The following is a 19,584-nucleotide window of genomic DNA, read 5'->3' on the forward strand; positions in this document are numbered from 1 at the left end:
TTACAGACCCGTAACGGAGCCTTTTCACCCAGGATGCCCATCCAGTGACGGAATTTAAGACAGATGCCCTGGCATTGGATAAAAGTCACTCTCGAAATCGAAAAGCACACGTGACGACGCAAGGCAGCTCTCCCTTCGCTGGCTCTGACGGTTAAAGCAAGCCCCGTGCTGCAGCAGCTCTCACGGCTGACAATAGCCGCCTCCTTGCCAACAAGCCACACGTTCAGGCCAGCTCAGAAAGCACAGCTCTTCCAAAGGCGCTCATTGTTTTTCCCCAAGTTTACGGATCCAAGTCAGGCAGAAAAGCCCTTTCCTATTCCCCCTGCATCCCCCCATCCAGGCTACAACCTGAGACAGGCAGAGACTGAGCGGAGAACAGAGAAAGGAAAGGGGATGGGAAGACGAGGAGGAGGAGGGAGGGGAGAGGAAACCGGGAAAACAAGCATTTGAAAAGGTTGCCTTATATTACTTTCAGCATCACCAAGAATTGCAAAGTAGCCGAGCATCCTCAGCTGTTACAAATTTATCTCATTTTTTTTATTGCACCTTTTTCTGCAGTCTCAAAGTCCAGCCCCTGGCAGGACGCAGCCCTCCAAGACTCAGGGCTCTGCAGTTTTGCATCTACTGGCAAACTCCATCCCTTGAATAAGAAAGCCCCAATTGTACGTGCTCCCGCAGAGAAGCAGTGCTTTAAAATGCATCTCTTGCTAGTACACAGACCAGAAGAGAAACGTATAAGAGACCAGAATTTGTTGTCTTTACAGCGTCACGTTTCTCAATATACTCTCGGATTTACAATTTTCGCCCACGACAGGCTGGCAATAGCGAGTGAGGCTGCAGATGTTCAAGACGCAGCAGCAGCCTGAGCCCGCAGGCTCCCTCCAAGCCCCCTCCCCATAAGGGGTTTTGCTGCCAAGACCTTACGTGGTTCAGCCCTACCAAAAGAGCGAGATTTGACGCGATAGACCTTGTCAAAAGGCACCCAGGCACCCACTCGGCGAGTACCATCTGCGAACGGCAAGAAAAAGAAGGGAGAGAAGGCGGCAGCCCTGTATGATCTTCCCAGGATGGCACCGACCCCGGGAAGAGGCTGCCCACAAGCCAGGATTGGATGGACAGACGGACGGGACTTACCTGGGATGTTGTGGATGGTTATAGCGAGGATCATCAGCATAATCCGCCTCCAGCTGCTGCTGCCGGCCATCGGGGCACCGTCCCTGGCCACGGGGAACGCCGGGGGGCCGTCTGGCAGGCTGGCCCCCACACCCTTCCTCCTCTGATAGGGCTCCCCGTTCTCACCTTTGTCTGGGGGTACAGAAAAACAGCCAGGTCAGCCAAGAGGGTGACAGACGGACAGCCGGGCATCTCCTGCCTCCCCTCCCCGAAGGAAAAAGCAGAGAGAAGGAAAAACACTGACCAAAGCAAGGCTGAAGGGGTGTGTGTGTTGGCCCCCCCTCCCCTTCACTTTAGGGTAGGGGGTTTCCCCCACGCAGACCACAGAGCCCATGGGCCAGGGAGACCCTGAGACAGAAGTTCATCCTCTGCCTCCTCCTCCTCCTGGGAGCCGATCCTGGTCCCGCACGGCTTCCCAGCATCACTCCCGGGCTCACACCCACCTGCAAACCCAAAGTCCCGATCTGGCGGGGGATGAGCTCTGGGGCTGGTGGCTGACGAGGATGATGAGGACAGAGCTGCCGGGCAGCAGCCGCAGGGACCCGCGGTGAGACCATCACCCCCCACCAACCCCAAACCTGGCAGGTCTGCAGTCCCATTGCCTTCGCTGATGAAGGAAACCCCTGCATTTTGATTTCACCCCGGTCACAAAATGAGCATGCTGAGCTGTATTTAGCAACTATTTGTTCCGCTACCTAAAGATTTGCCACTGCCATTTGCTAAGACATTGCCAGATAACCCCGGGCTCTCCCAGACCTCTGCTCCCAGCAGGACCATTACTATCGGCTCTATTTCAACCAGTTATTTAAAACCATGCCACTAAAATCCAAGCCCCAGTTAGGGCTGTGAAGGGTGGAATCAGCACCAGGCAGCAGCATACTAAAGCCTACGCACACCGAGACCTTGACCGTTCACCTTCAGCACGAAAAGGTGAAGGGAAACCAAGAAACCAGGAGCACAAATTCATCAACTTCACATAGCAACAGCTATGGCTTCGTCTTAAAGATCTGACATTTAGACAATAGAATTCTCTCTCCCTGGATTTATATAATGCTCTCTCTTGTCCCTTGACCCACCCACTCCAAGATTTTTTCACAGACACAGTGCAAGGAGCCATCTGAAACCATTTTGACAGAATGCCAACTGCCTTCCCTGCCATTTGGAGGCAGGATGATGCCCAACCATCATGTCGCACATTGCACAGCGTGCGTTTGCAGCGCCAGTTAAGAACCTCAGCATAAGAGGGCTCATGCAAACTGACACAGGAGGTCACCTTGGGAAAGCAGGGGTGTCAGCAACACTCTGCATCTTGCCATCTGTAACACAAAAACAGACACGTAAAGGCATCCCAAAATGGTCCTCAACACCACAGAAAATAAAACCCAGAATTTAATATGTTTTGGTACCAAAAAAACAGGTCAAAGACTAAAACCCCACTTGACGGCAGTGGGACCAGGCAGCGGTCCAGCGGATTCCCTCCTGCCACTTCCCACGCTACCGGAGCATCCCTGGACAGCATCAACAGGGCTGCAAACCACGCTGCCCGCGACTCTCACGCTTTCCCCCAAAAGGCCACCACCGCTGCTGCTCTGCAAACAGAGCAAGATGCTGCGCAGATAAATATTGTCGTTGTCGTTAGCCGTACGGAGCCAGACACTTTCTGTCCCCAAATCCTAGCCCAGTCAATAATGCGCAGTAACATTTGATGGCAGAGCTTCATTCCAGCCTGCGGGGACAGAGATAAATATTTTTTTTTAAGCAATAGCAAGGACAACCAGATCCAGCAGAGCGGCTTGTCCAATTCACCGCAGGAACGCTGGCGCAGCAGACCCCTGGCAACGGGGCAGCCAAGGCTGGAGTCACTTACAGATTAAAGTCTCTTCTTCTGCCAGGCCAGATTACTTTAATTGCTTGGCACACATCCCCGTGGCCCCACAAACAGCGTTATCCTCAGCTGACCTTGCCCCGGCTACCGACGCTGACCCGTGGACCTACACCCAGCACGCTGCTGGCAGCCCCATCACCGCAGCGCGATGGGCACGGGTTTGCACCACGGCACCGTCCCCGTGCTGCCCCTGGGCTCCCAGCATGGCTGCAGGACCACCTACACGAAAACCAGGGTGATGCGAGGATGCAGAGAGGCGCAGAAATCCCCCTCCGGCATCAAGGGCTTTCCAGGGAGAAGGAAAAATGGTTTATGTGACATTTAGAGAAGAGCACTTACATTCAAGTGACAAAACACCAGCGTTTCTCCCTTTATAGAAAGCAACAAGTGTTCAATAAAAGCACAAGCGACTGCAACACCGCGACAGCCAGGGCAACATAGGCTCTTGAGGCAGTTTTTGCGAGGTACAAATGCAGGGTGAATGCTGAAAGCAGACGTTTTGGTGGCTGCTGGGGAAGCTTTGCATTTTGCAGGCTTCGGGTATCTGCTAGGGGAATGCAGGGAAAATGCAGAATGTAATATCAGTGACTTGTTTTTTCTTAAATCAGGGCAAAAAAAGCTGCCTGCTCACAGTGCAGTAGCACCTCAGCTGCGCTCTCATCTCTCACAGCACCAGCTAAGAACAGCGTTACTGACACCAGGCAGGCAACTCCATCGCTGGCAATTTTCTTCAATTTTTTTTCTTTTTCTTTTCGCTCATCTCATTATGTGACCTGGTCCAGTCCACCCTTAGCATTTCTGACTTAAAAGACTGTGCTTAAAAACAAACTCAGCTGTTGACTCAAGAGAAGCATATGCCATCCAAGAAAGTACAAGCCTGTGTCCAACACGTTTTCTTCTGCAATCTTAGGTCTTTTTCCCTTACCTCTTTCTCACCTACCCCAGCTCTATCCCAGGACAAGGCTCAGGCTGGAGCCTGCCTCCTCCTCCCCTGGGCTTATGCAGCCTCTCCCTCCAGCCGCAGCACAGCACGTAACAAAATGCCAAGTCAAGGAGCCATCCATCACCCCACATCGCTGCTCCGGCCAAGTCCTTGACCACATCACCCTCATCTTCTCTGGGATAAACTAAACAAAATGAATAAAACCAGAGATTTACTTTATCAGGGATGATCTGATCATTACAGTACGGATGATGGCCATGTGCTCCCGGGCAGGGGATGGGCACGGCAGGCAGGACTACCTCACCCAGAGCCACGCAGCAAATCCACAGCAGAGCCACGGGTGGAAACCCCAGATGTCTCGGTTCCTGTCCCCACAGTTCAGGCAGAACGAGCCAAAAAAAATCAAAACCTCCCAACTGCTTTGCGCTTGGCACTTAACAGAACCGATAAACCAAATGTCATCAGCGTTTCCAAAAATCTAACTCCCCAGCTCTGAACAAAACTCTGCCTTGGCATCTGCTCTGCTTGCAAAGATGTTAATTTGTCCCCCCCGCTATTACACTCCCGTCTCCCTTTTGGCTATTTCTCATGCACCATTACCTGGGGAATCGCAGCTCTCCCCAGACTGGCAGCAGGGAGAGGACCGCCGGCGGTGGCACGATGCCCGGGATTGCTCGCTGTCCCCTCGGGACACTCACGGAGCTCCCAGGGAGGGAAGAGCCGCCTCCTGCTCCAGCTTGACCCAGCCGTCCAAAGCGATCCGGGCAATGGCGATGCACTCACGCACGGGAACTCCCAGGGCTTTGAGCTCTTGGTTTATTGGGCTTTTTGTTGCCTTATTCCAGTCGTACTTTCTCCTTATTTCCCTTGTCCCTGGATTCGATGGGTTCACCGTAAAACTGTGCTGTCCCCCAGGACTCCTGCCGCAAGGCAGAGCGAGGCTTTTGCTGATGTTTAAACACCAAAGCGAAGCCTTTCCAGCTCCCTCTTCCAGGCTTTGATCTCAGCTCCCCCGACTCCTATTTGTGGGCGAATTTTCATTGAGAAAACAAGCGTGCTTTGCTGAACGCCTGGCCACGAGCGTGGGGGAGAGCCCCAGAGAGGAGCTATGAACGCCGCAGAGGGACCCAGACCCTCGGGGCTGCCCGTGCCTGGAGAAACCAGATGCCTGAGAGCATCAGACACGAACATCCCACTCGGCTCGCCGGTATCCGGCTTCCCCAGCTCCGCAGAGGAGCGGAACAAGGGATGCAACGGCCGACGTTCACCTCCTCATGTCGCCTAACTGGGAAAGTTTCAGCTACCCCCATTCTGTTGAGAATTACCATGGCGTTTCGGCAGCGCTCTCTCCCCATTATCAAATTACCAGAAAAGACCTATTTTACAGCTCTCACTAATGAAAGCGAATGCCCAGACCAGCTCCGTTGCTTAACATGAGCCTGCTGCTCGCTAAGATATCCATTCAGTCCCAGCACACAGGTATCACTTCTATTAGATACCTTTTTTTTTTAATTATTATTTTATTTTACTTACAAGTAGTCTGCTTGGTACTATTGAAAAAACTTTTGATGAAAATTAGACTTTTTACAAGCATATTTGAAGTGCCTCCAAGGACAGCGGTAACAAAGGACAGCGGGGATGCCACAGTGCCCACGGGGCGAGGAGCTTTGCTCCTGCCAGCGGCAAACGGGGGAAATCTGTGGGAAATAAACAAAATAGATGCAGCTTTTATAGGGGAAGTGCTGAGGGTGATTTGGATGGACAATTTGAACACAAAATTGCCTCTCATACAAATTATCAGTGCGTTAGCAGAGGATAAAGGCAGCAACAGCAAAACCAGGGAGACAACCCCAGCATAATTTTCCCAGTAGTGTCACACATAACAGTGAGACTACAAACCGCACATGGGTCAAGTGATGTGTTTTACTTCCAATTGGTGTTGGAAAAGATAAAAAAAAAGGATAATTATAGTGGACTGATGATACCAGCTCACAGCGTTGGACACAGCACGGGAGGGGACTTGTGTGGCTGTCACACAAAATGCAGGACCCAGAGTGCTCCCAGCTTGAAACACTGCATTTGCACAGGCCAAGGGGAACAAAACAATAATTATGGCTAAACACGGACTTGGCTGGAAATCAAGAAAGCCTCAATAGCAAATTGGGGTAGCGATAAGAGCAGAACAAGGGGTGGTTTTTAAAGAATAGCTGACACAATCAAACAAGGGTGCTCAGAAGAAGGTTGCCAAGACAATTGTGTGGCAAATAATTATCTGCGCCACATACATTATTTTAAATCTTGTTCACAAAAAGTCCTCTATGTATTCTACTCGATTTATCATTATTGAATTTCTTAGTAAAGCTGCAGGGCAAAGATTCTGCCAAAAGTTTAATTACATATGTGCAGCCTGCTGCATTTTTCATATCCTCTGCAGCCAGCACTGGAAAAAGATAAATGGCTTTGAGTATGGCTTAAACTGCTGGTGAAATATAAAAACCAACTGGCTTCTTATCAGCACGTGAAATGGCTTTTTATTTTTGATTATTTCTTAATGAAAACTGTTTGCATTAGCCATGAGCTCAGCTTTATTGTACTCACAAGCAGTACACAAACAGTAGAATATGCTATTTACTCTCTGTGCTCCAAAAAACCCTCTTTACTGCAGCACTTTAGCTCCCAAATTCAAATCAAAGTCTATGGAGCGCTCTAGCTTTTCACATCTGCTTTAGAGCCCTCCTCCTCCTCTCTAATTAGGCCTGGCTTTAGCCCTGCCTCTCTCCTCGTACAGCTCCCAAATGCTTGAAGTTAAACGTGCTCAACCGGGCTGCCGAGCCAGGGATGGGGCTACTTAATTCCCCCGTCAGCAAAGTCTCTGTGCAAGGAGCCCATGCAACCCCACTTAGGCAGCCTGAGACCCATTTTAGTCTCGACTGGGCTGCAAACCTCCCCCTCCAGCCCAGCTCCACGGCACCAGGGAGCTCCAGCACGCCGAGGGGGGAGAGACGGGCTGGGGGGGCTGGAGGGAGCCGGTACCCCCCGGCAGAGGCACGCTCTTGCAGGCAGCATCCCCGCATCTCCTTCTTTCTCCATGCCAGAGCAAACGCGTTCATGGGAATCTGGAGCCTCCCTTGGCAGAAGATGCTGGAAGGAGAATCATTTACAGCTCCAAAATCCTCCTCCATCTTTTCCCCCATCGATTTCCCCATCAAACTCTTGCAACAAGACTCTGCCTCCCCGAGAAGGGATCTGGACCTGCCAGCCATCGAGGGAGGGATCTCTGGGCTCGCACAGCAGTGCAAGTCCCACGCCGGGGGCTCTGGGGTTTCTTCCTTCAGCTTAAGCTTGCAAGGGATAAATTAGCACCCTCATTTATAAAGATTTGTCAGCTCCCATCTCTAAAGTGTGGGAGAAAGGAAGGAGAGGCAGTGCCAAGCACGGATGCACAATAGACTTATTAAAATTTATGATTAACTGCCGCTCACCGGCTATTTGTAAAAATTGTTTGGTGTTGATGCGCATGGGAACAAGGCAAAGGAAGAAAAGCATCACATACTCTTATTTCGAAAGCCTCCACCCAGCAATGTCTCTGGCTCTCTCATCTGTTTCTACGATATCCATTATAATTGCACCCGCGGGGCAGCAGCCCCTAAGCCCAGGTAACAGCAAAGCACCAGGAGGGAGCTGGAGAGCAGCAGCCAGCGGCCGGCCCGGCTCCAGCAAACGTGCTGCCAAATTCCTCTCGGCTCCTCCAAGCCCCACACCGCTCTCATTATTGCCAGCACCTGCTTGTTTGCAGCTGGAAATCTGTATTGTGCATTATAGCCGATCTATTAAAACCAGGAGAGCAGAGCAAGCTTGGTCTGACCCTTTGTCTGGGGGTGGGGTAGGGAAGAAAGAACAATTTGCTAAAGAAAATTATAACACAAGTAGTTGACATCCCTTCCCAAGGTACAGAAGATAATCGCACGTTAAATTCTGTCCCCTAATGGCTGAGATAAATCAAAATGACTTGGAAAATTTCTAAGATTCCCAATGGCTCCATAGTCAATCCAAGCCCCTTACAGAAACACTCGCCTGTACTGCAAGCGCGATGCTATTAACATCTCTCACTCTGCAAACCCAAGCCCTTTCCCCGCTCCGCTCGTTTGCATAAACCCTCGATGCTCCATTAACTTTAAGCAGATGTAACAAATGCTTCGTGGCAGTTGGGCTTCATCCCTGTGGCACACGGGTCCCATCAGCACTTCCATTCTGCAAAATCCACCCTGGACTCCACCTCTTGCTGCAGCACAAAGGCATCGCTGCTCGCCTGCGGTGCAAACGGCCACAGCCGGACCGCAGAAGCATCTCCATGGGTCCACAGAGATCCTGAGCAGCGGGGGCAGAGGGAGGACCACCCTGGTAAGGAGCATCCCTCCTTCGTCTAAAAGCTACAGAAGGCAGCTGGTGCTGCCCACGGGAGGGCAGGCAGCACCATTACCCAGCACACCCCCCCCAACACGGACCAGTGTGCGCCATCCCCTTCTCCCCAGCCTCTTGTTTTCCTTCATTTTTTGACCATGAGGAAGGCCCAGAAGAGAAACTGCATCAAAATCAACAGCCATAGCCCTCGGGAAGCGGAGCCAGACGCATGCACGCTCCCAGCAGCGCCCACGCTTCGCTCCGCATTACAGCAACAGCACGCTCTGCCTTCTGAGGACACCACTGTTACCTTTCTTCATCTTCTTTTAACTTTTTTAAAGGCTTTTTTCGAGGGTTACAGGCAGCGCCTGGGCCTGAAGCCACCAGTCCAACTGCTCTCAGCACCGAGTGCCCATCCCATAGTGAATACAAGTAATCGAAGCTATTCCTCGCATACGCTGGCAGCGAGCGATGGGAGCTCGTCCTCCTCCTAAATTTCTCCATATCCTCATTTTGCTCATCCTCCTTTTGCCGCTGCAGCAGGAATTTCAGGGAGCACAGAAGGGCCTCAATGCTAAAGAGCAGATGGGTGTTAGCGAGCATCTGCTCCCTGCTGCCACGCAGGCACGCTGCTTTTATCTGACACCTCTATAAGAGGTTTTAATTACTGTAAGTAATTAAGCACAGCACCTCTTATGGGATAACTGCTATCCCCTTTGCAGACAGGTACGGGGAAAGGCAGCGAGCACCGCAGGCTCCGAGCCAGGCGGAGGGGAGCAGGCAGGAGTCCCGGGTCGCACACCTCTGCTCTGATCAGGGCTGACAGCACGGATCACATTGGAGCTGGAAATAAAACTGCCAAGGGAAAAGGTTTTATTTTAAGGAATGAGTCCCCAAAGCAGGGAAAATCCAGCTCCTGGAAAGTCTGCACACAGAGCACAAAGCTGCTGAAAAAGGAGCTCCTTGGAGTTGCCCAACTATGGTCAAAATAAGGATGCTATTTAAAAAATAGCATTTATTTACTGCTAGCAAAAGCTTAGTCTGCTCAAGCAGAGAGTGCAGGCTGCCCAGGCTCCGGGTGCCCAAGCAGAGCCCAGTGCCATCAACCCCACCACTGCGCCGGGTGTCGCGGCAGGGATGGGAGCAGGACACCTGGGACACCCATTTGCACATTGCAGTCACTACAGCCCCAGCCCGCTGGCATGATCTCACCCTTCCAGCCCCCCGTACGTAACAAATTCATTTTCCAATGTTTCTGGCAGATAAAAGAGGTCCCTGCATCTGCTCAGGCTTTCAGCAAGGAAGATAAATAGAGTGTCATGACTCACTGTCTATTAGGCGCCTTCATTTATCCAAGCGTGCACAGGAGCTTTCATAAAAGGTTGTTTAATTCAGCATGACTGACTACCACTTGCTCTCAGACACACGATTATTGCCGGGATCCGTCTGAAGTTTGGAGTCAGGAGGATGCTGGAGCGCGCCAGCCTGCCCTGAGCCGGCACCAACCCCACCAGGTCCCTCCTCAACTCCATTTCCAAAGAGAGCATCAGCTATGGAGCAAAGGGGAGCCTGATACCCAAACCCCAGCTCAAACATCACACTGGTAACAACCCGGCCTGAAAAGAGACCCAGCACGCTTTCGGTGATCCCCCACTGCTCCCTCGGCACCCAGGGCACCTTCTTGCAACGCTCTCAGCAATTGCTCCGGAGCATCCTTGCTCATGCTGCACCGCTTGTCTCCCTTCCCAGCCTCCCCCCACTTTGCAAGCACCACCTTCGTCCCCCCGAACCTTGATCCTAATGCATGAACTTCTCCCCTGCCGCTCCAGCGATCCATCATCGAGTCTCGCATGAAATTACTGCTCCAGCCCTCTGCGTGCCGTCATTTATCCACCGCGGCCTGAGAAACCATGTACAGGCAGATAAGCAATGCACAGATCTTTCTGGCTGCCCCACTTTATCTCCTACTACCGGTGATCCTTCAAGCTGCCATGTAATTCCTGCAGCCGGGAAAGCTCCCGTCATCCCAGAGAGCTGCCAGTGTGCATTTGGGTGCGCTTTTGTATGGGAAAATGAATCGTGATGCAGCTCTTCGTTCAGAGGGAAAGGCGCCGGAGAAATGCAATACAGGGAAGGAACGGCACAGGTTGTCCAAAGCTGGCCCAGACAAACCAACCCTCTGGAAATCTCAACTGGATGCATTAAACCAGCACCTTATTCCTCCAGAGCCGCAGGATTTCACTCTCACAGACACCAAACCCCCCGTTCACAGCAACGTCAATGCCATGGCAGCCTCTTCCACGAGGACGTGGAGGACGACGGCCGTGGCGCAGGCTTTGCAGCGGGGTCTGCCGGAGCGGGGGTCCCTCGCTGCACCCGCTGTGTGAGGGGGGGATGCTCAGGAGGGAGATCCTAGCACTGGGAACCACCTGAACCCCATCACTGCACTCTCCTGCCCCAGAAATCGTTGGGAAATCTCCCCAGTAAGGCACGGGACCTTGCGGTGAAGAGTGCCACCAAGGCTGCTTCCCGGTGAAGGGCCAAAACCCAAGTGACAGAGGTGACGCGGCATCAGCCAAGCACATGGTGGCAGCCCGCAGTAACAGGGAGGCCAAGGTGCTGCTCGCCCCTCGGGCGACACAGATTGCCTAACGTCAGAAGACAGAAGGAATGCCAAAAACCTCACTGCTTGAATGTTTGCGGTGTTTAAAAGATTAATTGCTTGGGCGAGAGTGACAGCGCAATGTTAAATGTAATTACATGCACCAGGTCCTTTTAAGCAAACTAATTCACGCTAACTTCCAAGAGCTCTTCAAGGGGTTCCCAGTAGATAAAGTGCATTGCTGGATCATTTTATGCTGAAATTTTACACATTTGACTTAGTTTAATAATTTCAGAGGGCTGAGCTATGTTCAGATCTCTGATCCTTGGCAGGGAACAGCTTCTGATCAGAGCAAGATCAGATGCAGCTGATCTCTGAAGGAATAAAGAAAAAAAAAAAATATAATCTCATTAACCGCTTAAAATGAAAACAGAAATTTTTATCAGGAGCTATTAAAGGACCAGGCAGTCCTCCTGCACGGGGCTGAGATGATAATCCAGCAGTGACGGGGCTCACGCTGACCCTCCTCCGAGCAGCCCCAAGGCAGCCCGGCGCGGTGGCACGTAACCACGGGCTCACCAGAGCCGCCGTCACCGCGGGGTCCCACCACCGTCCCAGCAGGTTGGGGCCACATCTGCAAACCAGTCAACTCTGCCTCCCGCCCAAGGATGCTTCGGCATCCTCTCCCCTCTGCACACACCCGCATTTCAATCCACACCTTATTGCCGTGTTACACCCCAGCCCATCTTCCCTGTACGCTTCTCTCCTGCCTATTTTTCTTAATTATTATTTTTAATTAGAGCTGAATGAAGGTATGGAAATCCACAGAGCAGAAACTAAGGCTAGCACAGTCTCCAGGAGCAGCTATCAGTACAAACGCGGCCACACCGTAGCCATCAGCATCCCAGAGAGCGGAACAGAACGGCGGTTATTGCAGCTTGCTTTTTACCACGACATCTCTTTATAGCACTTTCAAGACACCAAACTTGAGCAGCTCATCTTGCTTGCCGCTATTCTTGCTCTCCATTATTTCCCTTATTCTTTCACCCTTGCATATCCATTATTCAAAGTCACTTACTCCTCTTCTATTCAGAAAGGACACAGTGGCTTCAGCTAGAGAAATTCTCTTTGCAAATTAATTAAATTTGTTTGAAAATAAAAATCAATGAATAAATGCATTAGAGCCCAGAGGTTTAAGTAGAGGTGGAAGCAGCACAATGGAGTGGTGCCCGTAGTGACAGCTGAGTGACACTGTTAAGCACCGAGTTAGAGGCAGGAACCGCCCTGCTCCAAACCCAACGCTTCTCCAAGCAGCATCTTTCCCGAATTATTGCCTTTCCTTTGCAGACGAGGCTTCCCGGGGCAGGGGATAGCTAGGAGAAATTATAAAACAACAACTTTTTAAATCCGGGGTTGCAGAGACCAGTTGCAGCCTCTGTAACGGTCTGAGCGAGACCCCCCCGAAGCGAAGGGGGTTCCTGGGGGGCCTTCACCCTTCCCCTCGCCCTTCCTCATCCGCTCCATATGCCGTGGGGTCCGCCACCCACGGACCCCTCCTCGGCCGCGCACGCGTTTCGGGGGATTCCACTGCCAGCCCCTGCCGAGCGGCTTTGGTGGGCTCCGGCGCTGCGGGCACCGTCCTCCGCGGCTCTGCCGGCTGCTCTGCAGGGGGATTTACGCATCTGGAAAAGCAGGCAGGATCCGACCTCCTCTCAGCCCCATCCCCTCGAGCTGCAGAGCCACGTACCAACCTCAGGCTGCCCCCAAACTTAACTTAACCAGGTACTGCCCTTTACGCCGGCAAGCCGCAGACGGTGACATTTACCCTGTGCACACCAGCTCCTTGCAAGCCAGTTCCTAGAGAGAGCTTCCCAAGCTGCAGGTTGAATTTGCTGTTCAGCAGCTTCACGTGTGCTCTGGAGTAAAACCACATCTGGAGGGACACATCTGGGGTTCCCATCCTCGTCCCCCGCCAGCTGCAGGCCGGCACGAGGGAAAAGCAATGATCCCTCCGGATCTGTCGCTGCCGTGGCTGGGCAGACCGAACGCACGCTTGGGAAAAGGGGCTATTTTCACAGTCTGAAAAAGAAAATGAATAAATAATCGATTTCTGAGGAAAATAAATAAAGTGCTCCTTTGTTCTCAGCAGCTCAGCCCTCAGACTTACAAAATCAATCCTGGCTCCCCCCGAAGGGACAAGCAGATTGGATTTTTGCCCACTCTCCTGGCAAAACCAAACCATCAGGCTGCTTTCAGGAGCGCAATCCATCATGCCCTGCTTGCCCGCGCCGCGGAGACGGCCGAGTTTCGGAGTGTGATATCCTGACGGTATCGCACACACACAAGCTATCCCCTCTACCCACGGAAACAAACTCCAGCAGAGCAACAGCATTTTTGCAAACAAAGCAGATTTCAAACAGATTGCGGGACGGGAGGAGACCTGGCTGGCAGCTTGGAGAGGAGCAGCGCTGCCACAGCTGGCGTGGGGCTCGGGTGGTGGGACCCACACGCCGTCCCTCCCGCAGGACCTCGCTGCAGTCACATCCCCTCCCCAAATCCCCCAGCGATGCCGGCACAGAGGGGTTGGATCCCAACGGCACCCACAGGCACGCTCCAACCCCAACGGCCGGTCTGCGACCGAGGGATGCTCATTAGCCCGCGTGTAACGAGCACCCGGGAAGGAGAACAGGAGATTTCACTTCTCCCACTTCAGAAGACCCCATCCGTTGCAGCAGGGCAATGCCCAAGGGGAAGAAACTGGATTTGAACTGAGCCCTGCTAGAGGAGCAGGAGACGCCTTCCCACGTTAATGAAAGGATCCCAGTCTTTTTCTTCTGTGTGACAGTACTATCTAGCCTATTATCAAATTTTTAATTTTCCTATTTTAGGTATCCTTAGGGTAAAACCAGAAAAGCAATACCGGGGCTCAACCCGCAGCGTTATGTTGTGAAACAGAGGACTCATCAACAGCCTCAGCTGCAAGATAAGACTCTCTGCTTAGGGTCTGGGGTTTTTTCCTTCAATAAATTCTGATTTATGGATCTGGGATGAACGTCTCAGAAATGAAAACTCCTGTCTCTAGCAGAGTTTAAGTAGAAACAGGCTGTGTAGCTCCAGCCTTTGGCTCCAGCCCAGCCATCCAAAATGGCTCAAGGAGGTCAGGACAGCCAAACTCGCCCTGGGATTCCCCTGCACTCGCTCCAAGCCCTGCAAGCAAGGACACGCCAATTTTCCAAGGGTTTGACCACATCTGTCCCCCGGCAGAGGGTTACCACACAGAACAGGCCATGCAGAGCACAAATCCGTGCCCATCATCATCCTCGCCATCGACAAGGCTTGAGCTCACTGCAGTCAGCGAGGACAGGGCAGAGGGGATGCTCTGGCAGGTCTCTGGTCCTCAACATCTAGAAGATCCACAGGACCCCATTTCCCAGGGGCTGCTTTCGGCTCAACAGAGACCTGGCGCTGTGGGAGGGCAGTAAACACCTCTCAAAAATCAATTTCAAAAAAAAGGGATCTGAACCACCACCGGTGTTTATGACGGGAAGGAGCTGGGTTCTTTTTTTCTCCTTTGAATCCAAAGCAAATCGATCTCTCTCAGCCCAGGGTGGGAAGACAGGGATGACTCAGCCGGCAGAACGGCACTAAGCTCTCCTTCCTCCACTGTGGCGCAGGAATTCAGCTGGGAAGCACACACAAATACATGAAAAAAAAAATTCAGTTTCTTAAATTTTGCTCTAGTATGTCGATAAAGGATTATTTTAAACAGCCTTTATCTGGCTTTTCATGGAGAAGCCCTCAGCACTAAGCCTCCCAGAAAACTCTTGTTTCCAGCTGAAGGTGTTTGTCATCCCTACACAGTGGGACCCCAATGTGTACGACACGCAGAGATGCGGTGCTGGGGCCAGTCCTGCTCTCCGCAAAGTGCAACCCCAGAACCCAACCAGCAAAAAACTGACACAGTACATAAAACGACAGATGGTTCACAGGGCTCTCGCACCCGGCAGTGATGCACCCGGCAGTGATGCACCCTCCTGGGCACAGCCAGTACCCCCAAGCTTGGAATGGCTGCAGCCCTGAGCAGGCTGAGGTCTCCTCTGAAGCTAATGAAATGCTAAGAGTCAAGTGTGTCAGCCACCTCACCGTGCTCTGGGAAAGCTGCCGAGGTCCACCTGGAAAAGGATGTGCAACTTGAAAAAAAAAAAAAAAAAATTTTTTTACTCTACAAATTGCATCTTCCTGGGATGGGATACAGGGAGACAGTCCCCATTTGCACACTGGAGAGAGATTCCCGGGTGGAAAGAGCCTATATCAAATATTTTACTGATTATTTTTCAATCTAGCATCACTTGCGGATGCTGTAAACTCCCGCCGCCCACTTGCTGGGAAAGCACCGCGCCACAGCCCACGGCCAGAGCCCCTTGTACAAAGAGGAGAGCCACCCATTGGCAGTAAAATAAATAAATAAATAAATAAATAAGCAACATTTTAATTATACGTAATTGGGAATTCAGTGCTATTTCATACTGACTTTAAGGCAGTTCGCACCATCTGCTGCCACAGATATATCTCAGAGCTTTGAAGAGAATCAATCTCAGTTTTGCTTCCTCTCTCCAGATGCCCTTGAGGCCAGGGTTATCGCTGAGCAGTACGGAGGGCATCACCCGCTCGGCTCGCACCTGGGAGGGCAAAACTGGGGCCCGGGGCAAGTACTCTGCTATTACATAGAGACACACAGATGGCAATGAATATGCTTGAGCTTTAAGACTTGCGGATAACATAGTTTAAAAAAATAGAGAGACTTAGTTTAAGCTTACAACAAATACAAATGAGAAACCACCAAGTCTTTAAAAACAAGAAGAACTTTTTCTGCAGAGCTCCCGCGAAGCATCAAACCCCGCTGCCACCTCCATCCCTGCAGCGGTTGCGATGCCTTCGCAGCCAGCAGCGGATCCTGCCCTGCTGCCGTCGGTCCCCATCGTCCCAGCCCAGGTTTTGGGGACAGGGACGCTTGGGGAGCGTGTTCTCGTCACACCTCCCTTGCAGGCAGCTGCCAGGCTTGGCTCCTGCTCTGGGTGCTGGGGCTGTTCCAGTCCCACAAACCTTCCTGCTTCCACAGCCTACTAGAAGATACGGGAGAAAAAGCCCAGTCTGAGATCTCTGCTCATATGCTGCAGCTCTTCTGCATCCAAACCCGGATGAACTAACTCCCTGTGCAGCCTCCAAAGGGGAGAACGGCACTGCTTCCCGGGATCCTGCTCGAGCCAGGGACAGCCTATTTCCGTGCTGAGCAGCAAGCCAAGGAAAAAAACAACCACGAGCCCAACAATAACCCACCCAGTCAGGCTGAATACTGTTTGCCCCCCGTATCAGGATGAAATAAAGCCCTCATTTACAACAGCGCACTGAGAGGGACGTTATGTGATGGACAGAATGTCTAAGCAGCTACCCCAAACCCATTACACGGGCTCAGCTTGAAACCAAAAGTCATTTCAGTCCGGCAGTGCCTATGTGAAAGGCAGAAAGATCGTCTCTAATTGGGGTTATTTATCGGATATATCCAGCACCTCTCCTGGCAGCCATGCAGACCAGGATTACTGGTGCATGGACCTGCCCCAGCCCAGGCAAGTGTCTCCCACCCAGCCCCGCATCCCCCTCCCTGTGTCCCAGCCACAAAGCACATTTTCAACTGGGTCCCCTGGGCATCGCTGAATGGCTTTGGGATGCAGCAGGCACCATCAGGCAGATTGGAGGCAGGGAAGGCAGGGCAGCTGCTTCAAAGCTATTCTCCCTTTCAAGGAAACAGGCAGATGAAGGCGGGGGATGCTTTGCTGTTAGGGTTCCCTCCTCGGGAACGGCACCAGCAGGAGCTCCCTCTCTTTAGATGCTGAAAAATTCAAATTAAATAGAGCCACTGCAAAAGTCCAGGCACTGACAAAGCTTCAATCACCGCCTCTGTCTTATTAGGCAGCAGGGACTCGGCATGAGGCAGGAGCCACGGGAGCACAGCCCTCATTACCTCTGCCCCTCGCAGAGCTTTTTTCCTTCAAATGTGTGAAAATCCCCCTGTAACCACACGGCATCTCCTGCTCCAACCCTGGGCACCGTCTCTCCAGCCAGCCTGGCCCAGGGGACCCCAGCTCTGTTCCCCAGGGAGCAGTTTGAACCCATGGTCACCCCAGTGCTGGGAGCAATAGACCAGATCCCAGTGCTTCTGGGTTTCCCAGTGCCCCTGGGTCACGGGTGGTGGCGCAGAGCTGGGACTGGGTGCACTGGGGAGAAATGCAGCCTGGGTTGGTTCAGAAAGAGGCCACTAAGCCCTGCACGGCTGCAAGTGGGTGCACACACACCGCCGACCACACCGGGCATCGCCTTTCCTGGAGGTGGGGAGAAACCAGCTGCTGAAAAGCACCCCAGGATTTTTATGGTAAAAATCACAATTTGGAAAGGCCCTAACATTTCCTTCCTGCATCAGACATCCTCCACGGCTCAACACCACCATCCTGCAGAGCCGGGGGCAGGAGCCATCCTCCCGCATCCCACAGGGACTGGGGCAGAGAGGACACCCGCCGGCTCTCCGCAGGCTGGGTGCCGTCTCCCAGCACGGGGACCTCGGGAAGGTGCCCACCTCTGCTGCGGAGAACTGCCAGCTATTTGCCATTTCACATAGCAGCGTATCCCTGCTGCCCAGCTGTCCTCTCGGGAGCCTGTCAGGATGTACGTGCATTGAAAATAACATTGAAAATAACATTGAAAATATTGATACTGCTGAAGTCAACCCGATGGAACCGAAGCCCGGCGTGCAGGAGGTGACGGCTGTGCTGCAGCAGATCTCTGTTGTGCATAACCTGGCCAAGAGCAGAGGCTTCTTCAAAAATATTATCCAAGCACTTCAGATGACCAACACTCGTCACGTCTCTAAACATCTTTGTCCAAGGAGCAGCTTCAACCCACGGCACCCACCCAGCACCCACCAGCTCCGTGCTGGTTTAAAAAGCAATTATAGTGTAAATCCACCAGCCCCACTGATTTAAAGAGCAATTATAGTGTAAACGTGGCTTTTATCTGAACAATCAATACTCGTATCTGGGAAAGCTTCCTGGCGGGGGGGTGGAGGGGGGAGGAAATAAAACATTGATTTTTTTGTGAAAAGGCATGTTCCATCATCCTGTGCCATATACCATGTGGAAAAGGATAAAAGAGAGGCCTGGACATGAACAACTGTCTCAGGACACAGTGAACTGAAATGAAAATGTGTTGAAATTGAAATCAGATGGGAAAGAAATCACAAGCACAAATCACATCAGAGCCAGTGATTAGGGAAAACAAACCCACTGCCTTCAGAAGGAAACAAGATTCTCTACCCTCTGCTCCCAAGGAGGATGAGCTCTGTCCCCAGCAGCTTCCCCAGCCACTCAGCAACTGGCTGCGATTTAAACTGGAGCCAAACTGGTACGCAAGAGCAAAACCCACCAGGCTGAGGAGGTTTGCGCTTGCTCAGAGCTGATTCGAAGCAAAAGCAGAGCCAGGATGCTCCCAGCACGCCCCAACCACCGCCACACACCAGGCACGGGGCACCAATTAAAAATCCCAAAGCAGCACAGGCTTTTACCTAAACAGATCCCTTGATGGCCACATTGCAGAGAAGAGAACAGGTCACCTGAAAGCGTGACCAGAACCACACAGCAAATCACCATATATATATACGTACACATACATATATATAGAAAGAGATGAATATATCGGTCTCCATAACGTAGTCAAACTGCTCTGCACAGATGTGCTGGGGACGGCCTCCGTGCCCTCCCCTAACTCTGTTTTGGGATTGCTCCAGGCCCTGGCCCATCCATTGCAAACCACATTACATGCACCTTTACACTCTTGAAGCCACAGTCAATCCCCAATGACACAGCTGTGCTATGGCTTTTTATACACTTCATTATCCTTAAAATGTTTGTTTAGTTTGAACGTGGGGAATAGCCCTTTTTTTTTTTTTTTTGGATGCAGTTTATTCCCTTTCCTTCAAAGTAATGATGATGGCCTTCCTACACTTCATGGTACATGCCCTGTCATCACTCCTTGGCTAATATTGCTACCATAACGCAGAGTGACTGCCAGAGCTCCTGATTTTCATATCACTCCTCCAAAGCATCCTTAGGGCGACTAAAAATTATTCCGATCCCCATTCAGCTGAAGAACCATAGCTAGAAAGTAAATGAATTACTGTGCTTATTGAATGAAGCCAATACAACATCCACTCCAGAGGCAATAATACTGATTGTTAGTTCAGTTTAATAAACCTTGAAATTTAAGGAATTCTTGAATGCAGCTGCAGTAGAGCGGTGTTTCTCCCAAGCTTCACTCGTGCTAATCCCCTTCCAGCCTGGAACTGGGCTGAGACAGGATTTCAGCCCTCCAGCCAGCTCCGGAGCCAGGGGACAACCACTTCGGGAAGACACAGGTTTGATGCAACACACATCCCTGGAGATGTTCCTCGGGGGATGTTTTAACGCCCTATTACCTTGCTAAGTCAGGAGAGTTATTTCTAGAGGACTAATTACAGCACCAGTGCCTATCCCT

The 19,584-nt window shown here is 51.8% G+C and overlaps 1 protein-coding gene across 4 annotated transcripts in view; it reads right to left on the bottom strand.

The window, feature by feature from the left end:
* SLC39A11 (solute carrier family 39 member 11) overlaps window positions 1–19,584 on the bottom strand; it is a 97,648-nt gene that overhangs the window by 43,011 nt on the left and 35,053 nt on the right. For all 4 annotated transcript variants that reach the window (XM_030015012.2, XM_030015011.2, XM_030015013.2 and 1 more), the window contains exon 6: window positions 1,135–1,305. In XM_030015012.2, the coding sequence (XP_029870872.1) occupies window positions 1,135–1,305 (171 nt within the window). The remainder of the gene's footprint in view (window positions 1–1,134; window positions 1,306–19,584) is intronic.

This window comes from Aquila chrysaetos, chromosome 5 (genome assembly GCF_900496995.4).
Source record: "Aquila chrysaetos chrysaetos chromosome 5, bAquChr1.4, whole genome shotgun sequence".
Taxonomy (NCBI): domain Eukaryota; kingdom Metazoa; phylum Chordata; class Aves; order Accipitriformes; family Accipitridae; genus Aquila; species Aquila chrysaetos.